Source organism: Garra rufa, chromosome 10 (assembly GCF_049309525.1).
Source record: "Garra rufa chromosome 10, GarRuf1.0, whole genome shotgun sequence".
NCBI classification, from domain to species: domain Eukaryota; kingdom Metazoa; phylum Chordata; class Actinopteri; order Cypriniformes; family Cyprinidae; genus Garra; species Garra rufa.
In genome coordinates, this window is record NC_133370.1 from 31,608,135 (window position 1) to 31,627,029 (window position 18,895).

Genomic DNA, 18,895 nt, shown 5'->3' on the forward strand with positions numbered 1-18,895 from the left:
TTGATAATTTATTTAAACTACTTATTATTGCCTCATTGCTATTATATATGTGTTGTAAGTAATTTTACAGGCTATTGTTCACATAGGTGTATTTTTACAAAAAAAAATCATTGTAATTACCTGATTACTCGATTAATCATCAGAATACTTGACAGATAACTCGAATAATCAGCAGAATAATCGACCTGTTACTCGATTAATCAGCAGAATAATCAACCGATTTACTCGAATATAGTAATAATCGTAAGTGACAGCCCTACTTTCTTATGCTGAGCACAAAAAAAGATATTTTGAAGAATGTAGGTAACCAAACAATTTCAGGTTCCCATTGACATCCATAGTATTTTTTCATACTGTGGATGTCAGTGGGGACCTGCAACTGTTTTGGTGAGTAAATGATGACAGAATTTTCTTTATTGGATGAATTTCCTTAAATAAAGAGATATTTCTGGGCATTCTGCAGGTGGAGTTGATGTCTGTGTACATATTGCACTTAAATTTCACAAATCGTTCATAGGAATGTTTTGGAAATTGTTTAGAGTTCACATTTAGGCTCATTCTACACAGACTTCACTATCCCTTATACTTTCTTTAGCTGTTTTCATTGATCATCCGCTTTTTGTCTCACAGCTCTTCACTGCCAGGAGGGCACTTGGATCAGCGGCTGAGGCGGCTCCGTAACGGCAGAAGCGGCTGCTGGAATGTTCCGTCAGGGCAGCAACAGTGGGAATAAGCGCTTGACAAGCGGTACTCGTCTCTCCCAGCCCAGCATCCCTGTGTCCCTGTCCCCCGGGTCCAACAAAACGCTAGACATGGGCCGCAGCTCTAAGATGAACCCTCTCAACGCTATGGGCATTGATCACACAACGACCACCCCAGGAGGAGACCCCGAGTACATCATGCAAATGGTCAATGATGTGCGCAAATTCTCAGACGTGCTGCTAAGCCTAAAAGAGGCTTTTCACCCCAAAGGTGAGGTTCTACTTAACACTTGCTACTTCAGATGCTTTCAAAAGCACTTTGTTGCAGTGCAGCTGTGGTTGATCTTGTGGTATCGCTGTTTGTGACGTATCAGTGCAATATGGGTCAGTCCATGCTGATGTTGAAGGGCTGTGTTAGTGTTTCTCATTCCCATCACTGGAGGAGTGCCACGTCTGTCAGGATGCCATGGGTAAACTCCTGGCTATCCTGCTGAGAGTGTTTCTTTTCTGCTGCACAAGGCATCTCTGAAATTTGCCTCCTCGTGGTAGAACCCTCACCCCCCGACCTCGAATAGATATGACTGCAGATGATACACTGAGCCTGTTGTTGGTTATTTCTGTTTGCTTTTTCAAGGTATGTTTTGGAGAACTGCATGTTCCTGTTCTGCATTATTGGAAACAGCTAGAAGATTATGTTCCTGTTAGATTCTTTCTTTTCAGAGAAACAGTTGCTATGATGAGAAAAATGAAAAGCAGCTATTATGTTGTCTTCCACGGTAAATACAGCATTTATGACAGAGCTCTGGAGTGTAGATAGTGACTGGCCAATTATGGTTTGTGGTATATACATATTTAAATACTTTCCCATCTAAGGATAGCCAAACTGTCCCACCCCCAGCAGAGAATTATAATGATTTTTTTTTTGCAAAAAGCGATTCATTACTTAAAATGGTGGTCGACAGCAAAACAAGTGTGATAGCTATAGATTAGCTTTTTCTGTCTTAAATGTGTTTAGGTGCACTGTAAGGATTTCAGTCATGTTTAAGCTCATCTTTTTAAATTTAGCCTGATTGGTAAAGGAGTAGTTCACTTTCAGAACAAAAATGTACAGATAATGTACTCACCCCCTTGTCATCCAAGATGTTCATGTCTTTCTTTCTTCAGTCATAAGGAAATTATGTTTTTTGAGGAAAACATTTCAGGATTTCTCTCCGTATAATGGACTTCTATTTTTGAACTTCTAGTTTGAACTTCCAAAATGCAGCTTCAAAGGGCTCTAAATGATCACAGTCGAGGAAAGAAGGGTCTTATCTAGCAAAACGATTGGTTATTTTCTAAAAAAAATTACAATTTAGATACTTTTTAACCTCAAATGCTTGTCTTGGCTAGCTCTCTGTGTACTCTGTGTAGAGATTAAAAAGTATATAAATTGTAAAAAAAAAATTGAAAATAAATGATTGTTTCACTAGAGAAGACCCTTCTTCCTCGGCTGGGATCATTTAGAGACTTTTGAAGCTGCATTTAAACTGCATTTTGGAAGTTCGAACTCGGACACCATAGAACTCCATTATATGGAGAGAAATCCTGAAATGTTTTTCTTAAAAAACATAATTTATTTACGACTGAAGAAAGAAAGACATGAACATCTTGGATGACAAGGGGGTGAGTACAATATCTGTAAATTTTTGTTCTGAAAGTGAACTACTCCTTTAAAACTGTTCTAATTTATTTTGTTTATTTTTATTTTTTATTTATTTATTTTTTTTATTTGTTTTTGTGACAGCTTTACAATCACCAGAATAAATTACATTTTAAAATATTTTGAAATAGAAAATGGCTATTTGAAATTGTAATAATAGTGCATATTATTTTTACTGTAGTTTTATCAAATGCAGCATGGTGACCATAAAAGACTTTCAATAACATAAAATAAATTAACAACGACAAAATTGTGGACTTTATACACCATGTACTGTTGTTTAAAAAAAATTAGGAACAGTAAGTTTTTTTTTTAAATGTTTTTAATTTTTTTAAGATGATTCTTATGCTCATCAAGGCTGCATTTTTTTTTAAAAAAGCAGTAATATTGTGACATATTATTTCAATGAAAAATAACTGTTTTCTAAGTAAATGTATTTGAAAATGTAATTTATTCTTGTGATGCAAAGTTGAATTGTCAGCATCATTACTCCAGTACTCAGTGTTACAAGGTCCTTCAGAAATCTTTCTGATATGCTGATTTATTATCAATATTTAGTTGGAACCTGTGATACTTTTTTAGCACTCTTTAATAAATACAAAGTAAAAAAGAACAGCATTCATTTAAATTCATTTCTTTTTTAACAAAATAAAACTCGATTTAAAAATCTGTGGTCAATTTTTTTCTGAAAGAAATTATTACTTTTATTCACCAAGGATGTGTTAAATTGATAAAAAGTGAAAGCAAAGACTATTTGAAATAAATGCTGTTCTGTTTAACCTATTATTCAACAAAGAAAACTTAACAAAGTATCACAGGTTTCAAAAAATATGAATTAGCACAGCTGTTTCCAACATTTAGTAAGTAATAAATCAGCATATTAGAATGATTTCTGAAGGATTACGTGACACTGAAAACTGAAGTATTGGCTAATGAAAATTCAGCTTTGCTTTTTAAAATTGTAAAATATATTAATATAGTAATACTTCACAATATTACTTTTTTCTGTATTTTCGATCAATAAATACAGCCTTGATGAGAGAGAATTCTTTTTAAAAACATTAAAAATCTTACTGATCCCAAACTTTTGAACAGCAGTGTACATGTTAATCAGACTGCCATCTCAAATATTCAGTTATGCTTTGATGAACATTAGCATGACATACTTTTACATGTATTGCCAAAGCATTCCCAAAAGTTAGTAGGCTAACTTTCGGGAAACACTGTAGCAATTGTGGCAAGTTGACCACAACAAAAACTAAACACAAATACCAGCAAAACAAATCCAATGAATAATCTCAATAATCCAGATAAAGATTTGGTGCAGTTTTGGTGAATAAAAACAGCTAATTCTGTTTCCCAGTTCTGTCGGTGCAAATGAGATTCCAGCTGCTTTTATTTCAAATTGTTTAAAGTGTTTGGTTAAGTATTGATGAGTGAGATTCTCCACACCACCGTCTGTCAAGCAACCCAGTGACACTTCCCACAAGCACATGCTTTTGACCTCTCCACTCTCTTTCTGCCCTGTTCCCTCTCAGTAGAGGAGATGCTCACTGACCCTCTAAATGTATGGATTTGTTCTGTCTGCGCAGAGATTGATCATCACAGCTCTTCTAGCCTCCCTAGCTGTTATTGTATGCTAGCTAGGATCCAGGAGAAATGCTACAGGAACTCATCTGCATGCTTATTTGTTCTGCAGTCTGAATCTGCACGTCACACGCAAGATCTTTGTAGCCACAGTGTGGTTAATTTAAGATAGACTAGTGGGTTGTAAAGCGTTTATCAGAAAACTGCAGTCGCAGTACTTTTCGTTAGTGTTTATGTTGACGACTATGAGCTTGCCTCATCATTTTGATCGGTGTGACCAAACTCTTCTCGTCAGTGATTCCTCCTCCTCCTCCACGAAGCCCCCTCCTCCTGCATACCCCGCATTCCTTCAGAACAAATGTTCACTTGTTGCTATGGTGCCTTCGATTGACTGTTGTTAGGTGTGCGACACATGAAAAATGACTCTTCCTCGCTGATATTTCAGAAGGCGCTTTTCCGCTCGGTTGTGGTTGTTTGACTTTCTGCCAGCTGGGGAATTTTTAAGAAGCGCAGTTTAAGTTGTCATAGTCAAATTTGTTGTTAAATGGTTAAATGGTTTTGTACGCTCCTTCTTTCAGATCAACATCTTTCCCAGAAACGGTCCCTTTTTGTTGTTTCTTTTGTCAAAACACATCCGAAAGCCAAGCCTAGGGTGATTTTTCTTTGAATCCAGCGTTGAGATGTTTTTGGTGTAATGTTGAACTCCCGTGACAGTTGGACATTCAGAAGGGTGGGGTGTTTTTACTGGAAGGGCTAAATATCAAATAATTCCCTCTGTGATTTTAGAGAAGCACGTCCAGAGCGAGTGGAAGTGTATTGTGGCCTGTTGACGCTCATCATGTGGCTAGCTGAAAGAATGTGCTGTTCTGTTATGAGGAAGAGTTTCTCTTAAGTGCTCTGAGTTTGAAAAGCACTGTGATAACAGCCAGGAAGTCTTTCGTTGTTCTATGCACCGGGTCTGTAGACTGATTTAGCACAGTTCAGATAGTAAAACTCTTTTTTTTTTTTTTTTTTTTTTTTATAAACAAATGGAATTGATTTAAGGTGAACTGGACTTTTTGTTTGCTTTGAGGCTAGTTGTTTAAAGTGTGCTACACTTCCAGTCACAAGTGTGTCCAACACAGCTAGTCATAGTTTATTATCAGTGTTTTCAGTTTAGAGTAATAGTGAAGTCATCAAAGCTGTAAAATAACACAGATTGAAGTGTTAGATATTATCTAGCACAACAAAGGTTACCAAAAATTGTGTATTTCAAACTCGCTACATGTGTCCAAATCACAGTTCTGCACACTTGGGTCATTTTCACACTATCTTCATGAGGTGCATATTGGGAGGCTTTTTAAACAGTAATGTAAGTAGTTTATATATAAATGTGACCCTGGACCACAAAACCAGTCTTAAGTCGCTGGGGTATATTTGTAGCAATAGCCAAAAATACATTGCATGGGTCAAAATTTTTGATTTTTCTTTTATGCCAAAAATCATTAAGAAATTAAGTAAAGTTCATGTTCCATGAAGATTTTTTTGTAAAATTCCTACTGTAAACATATCAAAATGTAATTTTTGATTTGTAATATGCATTGTTAAGAACCTAATTTGGACAACTTTAAAGGTGATTTTCTCAGTCTTTTGATTTTTTTGCATCCTCAGATTTCTGATTTCAAATAGATGTATCTCAGTCAAATATTGTCCTATCCTAACAAACCATACATCAATAGAAAGCTTATTTATTGAGCTTTCATATGATGTATAAATCTCAGTTTTGTCAAATTTAACCTTATGACTGGTTTTGTGGTCCAGGGTCACATATGCTAGACATTTTTTGGCAGTTTTTCCTTTATTAAAGGATAACTATTGCCAAAATGCAACCTGGGCTGTTTTTTTTTTACTGTAAACGAGACAAACTTATATCTAAAAGCATAATTACGACAAACGAGCCTTTTTGAGATTGACCGTGATTTCGTTTTGTGGTCAATGGCCGGTGAATGGGAGTACTAAGGGCATAACTTTGAGCACATCAAAATCGATATTTTTACAACACTAAGAAGGCTCGACACACCATGAAACTTTGCTCGAAGTATCGCCTGGGTCTCTACACATGAACTCGAGCATTGAGAACATTGTTTGTGTACACAGAGTTTGCTAAAAAGAAATGTTTTGAACAACTCACTTACACTGTTTGAGTTTCCGCTCGCAGCCGTCTTGCCAGTCAAGAGGTGTCGATCTCCGAATGCGAGGATGGATAGCTCCTAAAGCATATTTCCATATAAATGCACGGCTAATTCGTTGTTTTGTCGCAAGTGAAAAACAATATTAACCTTCTAGTTGTAAAAAGAGCCTCATATAAGCCTAATATTTCGTCCTATGGAGTCCATTCATTCTCATTCGGAGATCGACACTTCTTGACTGGCCAGACGGCTGCGAGCGGAAACCCAAACAGTTTAAGTGAGTTGTTCAAAACCTTTCTTTTTAGTAAACTCTGTGTACACAAAAAATTTTCTCAATGCTCGAGTTCATGTGTAGAGACCCAGGCGATACTTCGAGCAAAGTTTCATGGTGTGTCGAGCCTTCTTAGTGTTGTAAAAATATCAATTTTGATGCGCTCAAAGTTATGCCCCTAGTATTCCCATTCACCGGCCACTGACCACAAAACTAAATCACGGTCAATCTCAAAAATGGCTCGTTTGTCGTAATTATGCTTTTAGATATAAGTTTGTCTCGTTTACAGTAAAAAAAAAAAAAAAAACAGCCCAGGTTGCATTTTGGCAATAGTTATCCTTTAAGACTTCTATTTTAAATAAATGTTGTTCCTTTTAATTTTTTATTAATCAAAGACTCCTGAAAATATATCTGGTTCCAAAAAATATTAAGCAGCACAACGGTTTCCAACACTGATAATAAATCAGCATATTAAAATAATTTCTGAAGGATCATGTGACACTTTAGACTGGAGTAATGACTGATTAAAATTCAGCTTGCATCACAGGAATAAATTATATTTTAAAGTATATTAAAGTAAAAAAAACTGTTATTTTAAATTGCAATAATATTTTATAATAAGATACCTTTTTTGTTTTTGTTCAAATAAATGAAACGTTGATATATATCAAAAGAGACTTAAAAAAGAAACATAAAAAATCTTACTGATTCAAAACTTTTGAACGGCAGTGTATATGCATCATAGCATTTTTTATAGGTCATTTATTACATGTATTATATGTGTCTACATGTTTGGGTTGTGCCGATAGACGATTCACTTACTGACAACTGTGCGTGGCTTAAAAAGCTGTAGTCCATAATGAAAAGGATTGATTTAAAAAAAAAAACCTTTTCTCAACCCTTAAGCGTGGGAACCACACAGAATCAACTAAAACGATCTCTAGTTTAAACTTAGCTCAGGTCTTTCTCTTTTCTTAGCCATGGTTAAAAAATAGTCTTCCAGCAGAGTTATTTTCCTCCAGTCATAAAGCTCTTATTATGGCTCACAATGATTGTACACACAGGCCACGTACACACTGCAAAGTTTTGGGAGTGACGACCGCATTTAGATGCGGGAATACTGTCGCTGGTAGACGAAATGAGTCTCTCTTGACAGTAATATATGGGTTTCCCCGAGACCACAGGCCTTGTGGGTGACACTATGGTGCAGAGAGAGACAGTATCAAAATTTGTGATCGAGTCTAGACGTGTTTCTGTACTGTACCTTGTGAGTTTCACTTGTGAGTGGTGTAACTGAATTACCAACTACAACATTCAGTTCTGTACACACTTAACTGAATGACACACCTGAGAAAATTACAAAATGTTCAGTTTTGGCTGATGTAATTGTATGCTGTATGGGTTTGTTTTGTTTAGTTGACCCACTGATGTCACATGGACTTTTTTAATAATGTCCTTGCTACCTTTCTGGGCCTGGGAATGGTTTAGTTTCATTGCTGTCTATGCAGGGTCGGATTTCATCAAATATGTCTTATTTTGTATTCTTAAGATGAACAAAGGTCTTACAGGTTTGCAACGACGTGACGGTGAGTAATTAATGACAGAATTTTTATTCATTTTAGGAAACTATCCTTTTAAACAGCCAGTCATGTGGTGGATTTAATGTATTTCTGTTCATTCCCAACTTTTTTTAAGTTTTTCATTCACCTACATTTAAAGGCCAAGTTCACTTCCAGATTGCACAAATAATGTACTCACCCCCTTCTCATCCAAGATGTTCATGTCTCTCTGTCTTCAGAAGAAATTATGTTTTTTGAGGAAAACATTTCAGGATTTCTTTCCATATAGTGGACTTTAAACTTCCAAAATGCGAGTTTAAACTTCCAAAAGGCAGATTAAATGTAGCTTCAAATGGCTCTAAACGATCCCAGCCAAAGAAGAATGGTCTTATCTAGCGAAACAATCAGTTATTTTGTAAAAAAAAATCCATTTATATACTTTTTAACTTCAAATTCTTGTCTTGTCTAGCTCTGCATCAGTTCAACTCAAGTTTCAGGAGTGACAACCACATTTAAATGTGAGAGTGAGTTCTGTAAATTATCGTTCCATGTGTGTACGGAACAGCAGTCACTCCCGCATTTGTAACCATTGAAACGTTTTGCCGTTTTAGGGGAGTAAATAAGAATTTAGCCTTTTGGTATCTGCCATTTTTGGCTAAAGACTATTTTTGTCCAGCGATTTTAACTAAACTACCGCTGATAGACTTGCTGTTTTGTTTATGTTTGGGAAGCTTCTTTAGATATGTCTTGCAGTGTTGCCATGTTCTCGTATTTACAAACGCTTTTAGGCATGATGTTTGGTCTTAGCTCATAAAGCTAGCCACTTTATAGAGTTGATAAAGTGGTCTGTGGCAGATATGAGATATATTTTTTTTTTTGGTGTTATAAAACAAAGCATTTGAGTGTTTTGCTGGGTTTTGTTTGCGCTTGTCTTTGTTTGTATTTTTTTTTTTCTATTAAATAGGGCTGGGCGATTTGGCCTAAAATCAAAATCTCGATTAATTGAACATTTTAACTCGATTACGATTAATGAACGATTATTTTATTTATTAATAAAATTATATTTAATTATATTTATATATATATATTTTTTTTGCCCTCATAGTTCACTGACAAGTTTTGTACAGTAAATATGCTCACATATTACAAGTGAGAGATTTTTGAATGAAGGGTGCATTACTTGATTTTAAAATAATTGAAGGAAACACACACTATCAACTATCTACGATTATTTATTGAACATCAGTGTTGAACAACTGAAATTAAAGCACACATTGCTTAAAACGAACAGTCACATTTTTCTTAAATTAGTGAAAATAAATAACTTGCACTTTTGGAAACAAAATAAATTATTTTCAATGTTTCAATGAAAATAAGCAGTATCTCTTCTTAATAAAATTACTCTTGTATGTATGTATGCATATATATCACAAGTTTTAGATTTTAGAAATGCACATTTGACAGTAGCAGAGTTGACAGCTTCTGTTTCTGTGAGTATCTGTAAAAATAACAACAGCTTCATCTTTCATACATTTGCATACATTTGTAGATTACCACTACCACGGTAAAGAATTTGTAATGAAAAACAGCATCCTGAAGACATTCAGTATAATTACAAATGTACAACAAACAACTGTAATGACTTACAAAAAATATATATATTGTTATTATATTCCATTACTCCTTTAATATATTTAACACATTATAAGTATAATAAAATTCTATATGAATATTTTACTTTTCTGCCATGCCATGGTTACTGTCAGTGTTACTACAGTAAAACCATGGTAAACGTTGGTGATTTGTAGATTGAAACGCCGGATCGTCAGAATACTGTCAATTACACTTGTTTAATTTTTTTTTTTTTAATTGCCCTATATTGGCATTGTAAGCATATGATTTAAAAACATTTTTATATAAAATTATTAGTAAAACATTTTATACATCTTTATTTGACCTCAAAGTAGAGACCTGCACAGAAACAGAGTGCGGCGCGGGACAAAACTTGATGCGCGAGTGGGTAGAAACTCGTGTGTGTGCGGGATGCGGGAGAATAAAATGATTGGAGGGACTCCCGGAAAATAGAAATATATAAACATAAAATATCTAAAAACATACAAATTGTTATTCATCTATTACACAAAAGCAACACGAACAACTAATATAACTTCAAAATGATTAACAGGTGCAAGAATAGGAAGTTTCTGGAATGCAAGAATCCACTCACCGAAAGTTCTTGCGCACTGCTTAATATTGCGTGCGCACGAATCCACTCATTGCAACACACGAAGTGTAGACACTGTTAAATATTCATTGTGCAAATATTCATTGTGTTATAAGAGTTGTATGAGATCGCGATGAACTGAGATAGGCAGGGAGCATTGTTTGCTCGCATTCTGCCATGCATGCACACAGCAGCCCATGCTTGCTTTTCTGTTGAGAATAAGATCGATGTACTCAAAAAATATGTATAGGTAACCACAATGCAGGCTTTTGCAGGCGGGAGAGGGACAAAATTCCGTGCTGACTGAAAAATCTGTCACGCACAGGTCTCTATCTCTAAGCATTTCAGCTCCCGCGCCCCCCTCTGTGAACTCTGGCGCCTCGGTGTTTTTAAAGGGAAAGTAATCGAAATAATCGTCCTGGAAAAATTTGAACGATTATAGGTTCTGAATGTCGATTTCGATTACTTTTCGATTAATCGCCCAGCCCTACTATTAAAGGAATAGTTCACTTTCAGAACAAAAATGTAATTTACTCACCCCCATTCATCCAAGATGTTCATGTCTTTCTTTCTTCAGTCGTAAAGAAATGAGGAAAACATTTTTTGAGGAAAGCATTTCAGGATTTCTCTCCATATAATGGACTTCTATGGTGCCCCCGAGTTTGAACTTCCAAAATGCAGCTTCAAAGGGCTCTAAATGATCCCAGAGGAGGAAGAAGGGTCTTCTCTAGCGAAACGATCAGTTATTTTCTAAAAACATTAACAGTTTATATACTTTTTAATCTCTACACAGAGTAAACACAGAGCTAGACAAGACGAGCATTTGAGGTTAAAAAGTATATAAATTATAATTCTTTTTAGAAAATAACCGATGGTTTTGCTAGATAAGACCCTTCTTTCCTCGGCTGGGATCGTTTAGAGCCCATTGAAGCTGCATTTTGGAAGTTCAAACTCGGGGGCACCATAGAAGTCCATCATATGGAGAGAAATCCTGAATTTTTTTCCTCAAAAATATAGTACAATATCTGTACATTTTTGTTCTGAAAGTGAACTACTCCTTTAAGATCCGGCAAGAATGGTAGTACGATTTTGAAGTTAGAGGAGAAAATGAGATGAGTTTTTCAATCTACCCCAACTGTCAAGACGAGCATTGAAGGTTAAAAAGTATATAAGTTGTCAATTCTTTTTTAGAAAATAACCAATCGTTTCACTAGATAAGACCCTTGTTTCTCGACTGGGATCATTTAGAGCCCTTTGAAGCTGCATTTAAACTGCATTTTAGAAGTTTCAAATCACAGGCACCATACAAGTTCAATGTAGAGAAATCCTGAAATATTTTCCTTAACATTTTCAACATTTCCTCAAACATCTTGGATGACACGACGATGAGTAAATTAACTGTAAATTTTTGTTTTGGAAGTGAACTTTTCCTTTAAAGCTACACTCTAAAATATGTAAAACAAATAAGGGGTTCTGGCATAAAAAAAGAGCGTTTTCTCATAGCTGGACCTGGTGGCTAAATTGTTTTCATGAATGCACCAGCCTGTTGGAGGTCTTGGTATGGAGGCCCCTTTGGCATATTGTAGTGGTGCTAATCTGGGGATATGGACAAAACCCTCTAAATTGAAAAAGTAAAAAAAAAAAAAAACACCCACCCTCGTGTAACTAGATTTCTTCACAGAGGGTTTTGCGGGTGGCACCATTGCCGAAGCCCCCTTGGTAGGCGATATAATGGCTCGCTGCGCTTGTGATGTGGAGAAGAGAGATTTGTTGGGCAGTAACTTTCCCACTGAAGGTGAGGGATGTTTTTGTGTGGGCCTGTGGTTGGGTAGCATTTCCTGGGGTGTGGATTTACAGCCACAGTTCAGCAGATTGGTCATGGGGATGTGCCAGTTGGCCCATAAATCCTAGCAAAGTGCAGCCGTTGGATGGAGAGATTGTTTTGGGGTACACGTCAGATGAAGGCCTCTCGAAAGAGGTTATTTTGGTTTGGCTAGATGAACTATGTAACTGAACTGAATTCATTTAAAAGTTTACAGTGCTGCTTTTGGTGTGTTTATTTATCTTAACATGCTAATGGGACACTCCAGTCTTTGCTAATTTCCTGCACTTCAAAGAATGCTCTTTCTGTTCCCGTAAAAGAGAAGTGGTGTGAGGAAGGCTGACAGGCACGACGACAAACCCAGTGCCGCTTTCTCACCGGTGAATCACAACAGAGCGTCGCTAAGCTCGTCTGCCGCTTTGGGCAAAGCGCGGCTGAGGCAGGTCGAGACGTGCCTATTGATTACCTGTTGTTAGCAACAGAGGAAATGCCAGCAGCTGTGCGTAAAAGCTTTGAAGTGTGTGATGACATTGTGTCAAGCGGCTAATTTTCTAGGAAACATTTGGAACATATGCTGGAACAAAAAACTTACAATCTATTTTCTCAGGAAGAGTGACGTTTTCATTCCTGGCAGTAGCAGCGACTAGCATTTGATAGGATTGGGAAATTTATAAAAAAATTTTTTGATGTGGTCTGTTTAACACCTGTGCTATACTGTGCTAATTTGAGAAATAAATATATTAGTATATTAAAAATAAATATATTATATATATTAATATATTAATAAATACAGATTTCAATGTAAGATGTGATTAATTACAAAAAATTTAAAGGGATAGTTCATCCAAAAATGAAACTTCTGTCATTAATTACTCATCCTCATGTCATTCCAAACCAGAAAGGCCTAAACTGCTTCAATGTGCATCGAAGACTGACAGGGAAAAGAATAAATTGTTGAATAAAGTTGTTATTTTTGTTTTCTCATAGCTTCATAAAATTAAGCTGCGAGGTTGAATCACTGATGTCACATGGACTATTTTATCAATGTCCTTACTACCTTTCTGGGCCTTGAATGTGTTTGTAGCATTGCTGTCTATTTAGGGTCAAAAAGACCTCAGATTTGATCAAAAATATCTTAATTTGTGTTCCGAAGAAGAACGAAGGTCATACAGGCTTGGAACAACATGAGGGTGAGTAATTAATGACAGAATTTGATAGGGAAAAAAATAAAAATTAAAAAAATAAAGTTACGTGTATCAGTTAGATGGTTGTAATGATTTGATGTGACAATATTTCTTCATAAATTTCAAATGATTTCCGTGGTGCTTCTGTTGTTAAAAATGCAATTAATGAAATATTACTTAAATTGTTATTTATTTTATAATTTAAAACAAAAGGAAAATACAATATTAGTATAAAATATTACTATAATAATATTGTGTTAATTCTATATTAATTTGGTGATTTAGCTATGTAAATATATTTATAATAAAAGAAAAAAAGTTGGATTTATTTAGCTGCCATTCAAAAGTTTAGGATCAGTAAGTAATGTTTTTTTTTTTTTAAAGATGTCTCTTATGCTCATCAATGCTGCATTTATTTGATCAAAACATAAAAAACAGTAATATTGCGAAATGTTATTACAATATAAAATAATGGTTTCTATTTTAATGCATTTTAAATATATAATTTATTCCTGTGATGCAAAGCTGAATTTTCATCAGCCATTACTCTAGTCACATGATTCTTCAGAAATCATTCTAATATTCTGATTTGTAATTAGAATTATCTATGTTGGAAAAAGTTGTGTTCCCAAATTTTTTTTTGGAACCTGTGATACTTTTTTCAGGATTCTTTGATGAGTAAAAAGTTAAAACAAACAGCATTTATTCCAGATATACATTTTTTTATATATTTTTATATTTTTTATACAACTTTTTTACAATTTAACACATCCTTGCTAAATAAAAGTATTAATTTCTTTCAAAAAAGAAAAAGAAAAAAACGTACTGACCACAAATGTTTGAACGGTAGTGTATATTATTAGAAAAGTTTTATATATTTTTTTTTAAATGCACTTTTTATTTATTAAAAAATCCTGAAAAAAGGCTTCAAAGGTTGTATCACAGGTTCAAAAAAATAATCAGCAGAACAGCTGTTTCCAGCACTGATGATAAATCAGCACATTAGAATGATTTCCGAAGGATCATGTGACACTGAAGACTGGAGTAATGATACTGAAAATTCAGCTTTGATCACAGGAATAAATTAGATTTTAATACATATTAAAATAGTAAAACATTATTTTACATCGTAATAATATTTCATGAATATTATTTTTTTCTGTATTTTTGATCAAACAAATGCAGCCTTGATGAGAAGAAGCATTAAAAATCTTACTGATCCCAAACTTTTGAATGGCAGTGTATAAGTTTTGACTTCATAGAGATTCAGAGAGACCTTAAGCAAAGTCCTGTGAGTCCTGTGATTTAATACGAGTTGATTCAGTGTCATTCATTTGATGGACATTCAAGCTGGTAATTCAATAACATCCTGTTGCATTTTGTCCCTGTGAGCTAAGGACATCTTGTTCACATCCTTAATTTGAATCCATCTGCTATTATAACTTGCTGAGATCTAAAAAAAAAAAAAAAAAAAAAAAAGTGTCAGACCTGTCAGCGACATGTGTGTGTTCATGAGAAACCGTGTTGACTTTCTTGCCGATGGGACTGAGATGTGGGATAGGGGCCGTTAGCAGCCTTCGTTCTCACACTGCGGTGTGAGGCTTGTTGGCAGTTGGGTGAGATTATGTTAAACGGCTCTGATCAGAGACGAAGGGGCGGGCGAAGAGCACAAGTGAAACATGAAGAGACTGAGCGTGAAGCGTGGCTGGGCCAACACGCAGGCTGAGCGTGGGAGGGACGGCGACTCGCTGCTGGAGCTCTCCGAGTGAAATAGACCCAGGACGGAGGGCCATCAGCAGGGGGCTCGTCCCGAACAATGCGTGTGTGCCTCTCTGGCGGTATCCCCACCGAAACAATGCCCCTCAGTTCCCCCTGAGCAGTTTTCATGCATACTTTTTAAAATCCCATTGTTTTGACAGCACTGAAGTGTTTGGGGGCCCAGATGATGCATTATTCATAACAGAGCGAGAGCGGGTTTGGAGAACACCGGTTGCTACGCTGGCATGAAGACGTCCCGGGACCCCAATCAGCTCTGACACATGACACAGTCCCCTGTGTGCTGGGCCCCATTGGGCGGACGCAACATTCCATCAGTCCTTTTTGGGGGGTGGGTCAGTCCCTGTCATTCAAACAGGCCTGTCCTGGATGTCAAGCCACACTTTGATAAATCAAACATATTTAGATAGCAAAAAGCACTTCGGTTGTGCTTCTCAGACAAAACAGCAACATTTAAAAACTTAACCAGAGCAGGCATTTTGGTCTGTGACCTTCTGCTTGACCCCTCACCAGTAATTAGTAGGGCAGTGAGGGGAAGACCTGAGCTAGGGTGGGGGCTTCTGATGGAGGCCTTTAGTCTGAGGGACACTTCAAAGTCAGACGAGAGAGGACACTCTGGAATATCCCTGAGGCTAGAGCCTCCTCTCCTCTTACCACATTGGAATCTTCTAATCCTGACGGTTTGAAGACGTGCACCTGGTTGCCCAGGTGGAGGAGGGAGGTCATTGTGTTGTTGTGCTAATGGAGGATCTTCTAGTAACATTTAAGATCTAGCTTTTTTAAATACTGTTCTCTTGCCTTATAGACCAATTGGGTGTTTGCAAACAGTGATGAGGTTTTTTGTGGGCGGAGCCTTTCTGGTGGCAGGTTTATAAGTTTATATTTTAGAATTCTGACTTTATTCTCACAATTTTGAGATTATATCTCACAATTCTAATAGAAAAAAATCATTTGTCATTCTCTCTTTTCCCCTTGGCTGAGAACCATGAGTTATTCCACACTTCTGGCTTTTTTCCCCCTCAGAACTCTCTATTGTTGAGTTAAATCAAGTGCTAAAGTCAGAAATACACGATTTTAACTTGCATTTGCAAGAAAAAAAAATTGTGAGAATTGTGAGATAAAATGTTTTAGGTTTAAATAGTATTTTATGCTGTAACTGTAGAGTTAATATAATATTTCCCCTATGAACTCCATACAGTCAAAAGTTTACATCCCCCTTTCAGAATCTGCGCCAGATTCCCTCTTAAGGCCAAAATGAGAGGGATCATACAAAATGCATGTTATTTAGTACTGACCTAAATAAGATATTTCACATAAAAGATGTTTTCATATAGTCCACAAGCGAAAATAATAATAGAAATTATAAAAATGACCCGTTCAAAAGTTTACACCCCCTTGATTCTTAATACTGTGTTCTTACCTGAATGACCCCCACCGTGTTGTTTTGTTTAGTAATAGTTGTTTATGAGTCCAATGTTTGTCCTGAACAGTTAAACTGGCTGCTGTTCTGGAGAAAAATCCTTCGGGTCACACAAATTCTTTGGTTTTCCAGCTTTTTTGTGTATTTGAATCCTTTCCAACAATAACCGTATGATTTTGCGATCCAAAATTTGACTGAGGACAACTGAGGAACTCATTACAGAAGGTTCATACTGTTTAAAAATACTGTTTAAACCCAAAACATTTTATCTCACAATTCTCACTTTTTTTTTTCTTGCAAATACAAGTTAAAATCTTGTATTTCTGACTTTAGAACTTAATTTAACTCAACAATAGAGAGTTCTGAGGGGAAATTTTTTTTACAGAAGGTTCAAATGCTCACTGACGCTCCAGAAGGAAAAACCATGCGAAGGGCCAGGGGGTGAAAACTTTTGAACAGAATGGAGATACAGAAGAGTTATATGCAGTGGCGTAGCGCAAACTGCGTTGGCCCACCCGCAAGAGTGGAGGCGGGGCCCCTCACCACATAATTAGATGGGGGATTCACCTTTTCATTCAAAATCGTGAATTAGTACTGTGGAATTTAATAGTATGTAATTATTTCGTATTTATTTATTAAAAACTTTTCACAAAAAAAAAGAATAAAAGAAACACCAACAATAAAACAGCAAGCCTCCGCTGACATATTTTCTTTTACTCATTTTGCGCTCATAAGCTTCACTCTCAAGGCTGCAATTACTACCAAAATAAAAGTCCTATACGTTCACGTTATAAAAACACTTTAATTATTTATTCGAGTCAATTTTTTGGGGGCCCCCTGCAGTGCGTGCCCTGCGGGCCCATCCGCTACGCCACTGGTTATATGTTTCCCAGAAAACAAAAAAGTTACATTTACCCTGACAAATTAGGATGTTTTTGATGAAATCCCAGAGCTTTCTGACCCTGCATAGACAGCAATGCAACTGACACATTCAAGGCCCAGAAAGACAGTAAGGGCATGGTTAAAATAGTCCATGTGACATCAGTGGTTCAACCGTAATTTTATAAAGCTATAAAATATTTTTTGTGCAAAGAAAATAAAAATATTGACTTTACTCTTCCATATCAGACTTCGTTGCATGTTCACGACAGTACTTCTCATGATACTCATCATGGTACTCTTCGTAGTACTCTTGGGAATGCAAGTTGAAAACTGATATAGAAGAGAAGAATTGTTGAATAAGATGTTGCAATTTTTGTTTTCTTTGCACACAGAAAGTATCCTTGTAGCTTCATAAAATTATGCTTGAACACTGATGCGGTATACTCATGTTAATCATTCTGAACAGAAGTATTTTTCACCATGTGTGTTAATCATTACATAATGACTTGACGTAAACAGAAGTCTTAAAGCCTTGGGCTGGGCGGTCATTGCATACACATGCATTTGTGGAATTGAGTTCGAGAGATAATAGAGCTTCACAGCAGAGCTTATGATGCAATAAACAGCCCATCACTAATCATTTCATCATTTTTTTGTTTCCCTGACCTCGTTCCTCGTGTGTTTTTCCATGGGTTTTCACACTGAGGGGAATTTAGGGTGGTAAACAGAGAATGATAAATTGAAGATGCTTAACTGTCAACAATCTGAGCTTCCTACTTTTTTCTTCCTTTTTCTTTATAGTGGGAGAAGTGATCATCTGACTATGCCGCCAAACACACACATACCTTCCTGAGTGTAACCACGCACTCATAGCTTCTGTCTCATCCTTGTGGCATGATGTACATCTGCACAGAGAGGATAAAAAACAGATGCTCCTGCTATCAAAACGTTTCAAACTCTTTGCAACATTCAGTTAGATATGAAGTCATCTCCTGCACAGAGCCAAACGACCATCCACTTCATACTAACGCAAACAAGAAAGCTTGTAGTGTTCGTTTATGGTGTAAACAAACATTTTTAATCCTAATATTAGTTTACATTGAGTCCAAATATTTATAGTTTAAAAAACATGCACAATTTAGAAACTTTGATCATTAATATTTAAAGCTCTTTTGGTTATTTGAAGGCTAGGTGTTTGTTTGGATACCAAACAATTTAGAAATAATCTTTTTTTAGACTGAGCAAATTTGGTGTGGATAGTTTTGGTTAAATTGTTTGTGAATATTTTGTCATTTTAGTTATAGCAACCCTGATTAACACAGTTGACATTTTTTAGGCTGCATGGACTTTTGATATTTGATGATTAGAATGTTATGAGGTTAAGATAAATATAGCTCTTTAGGCATTGCTTACGCCAACATTCGGTCTATCTCATTCCACTTTTCTATTCCCAGTGGATAAAACCAAGTCCCACCCTGCATTTTTTTCCTTGTTTAATATCCTGTTTCAAATGAATTTGCATTACAGAAGTGGATTGACGTTAAAAGGGGTTTAACATTGATTTAAGGGTTGTTTTCATACTTCTGCTTATTTCAGAAATAT

General features: G+C 36.0%; 1 protein-coding gene across 1 annotated transcript in view; it reads left to right on the top strand.

Annotated features, from left to right (window-relative positions):
* arhgap29b (Rho GTPase activating protein 29b) overlaps positions 1-18,895 on the top strand; it is a 53,269-nt gene that overhangs the window by 2,529 nt on the left and 31,845 nt on the right. Inside the window, exon 2 of the mRNA XM_073848559.1 lies at positions 631-972. Within this exon, the coding sequence (XP_073704660.1) occupies positions 702-972 (271 nt within the window). The 5' untranslated portion in view covers positions 631-701. The remainder of the gene's footprint in view (positions 1-630; positions 973-18,895) is intronic.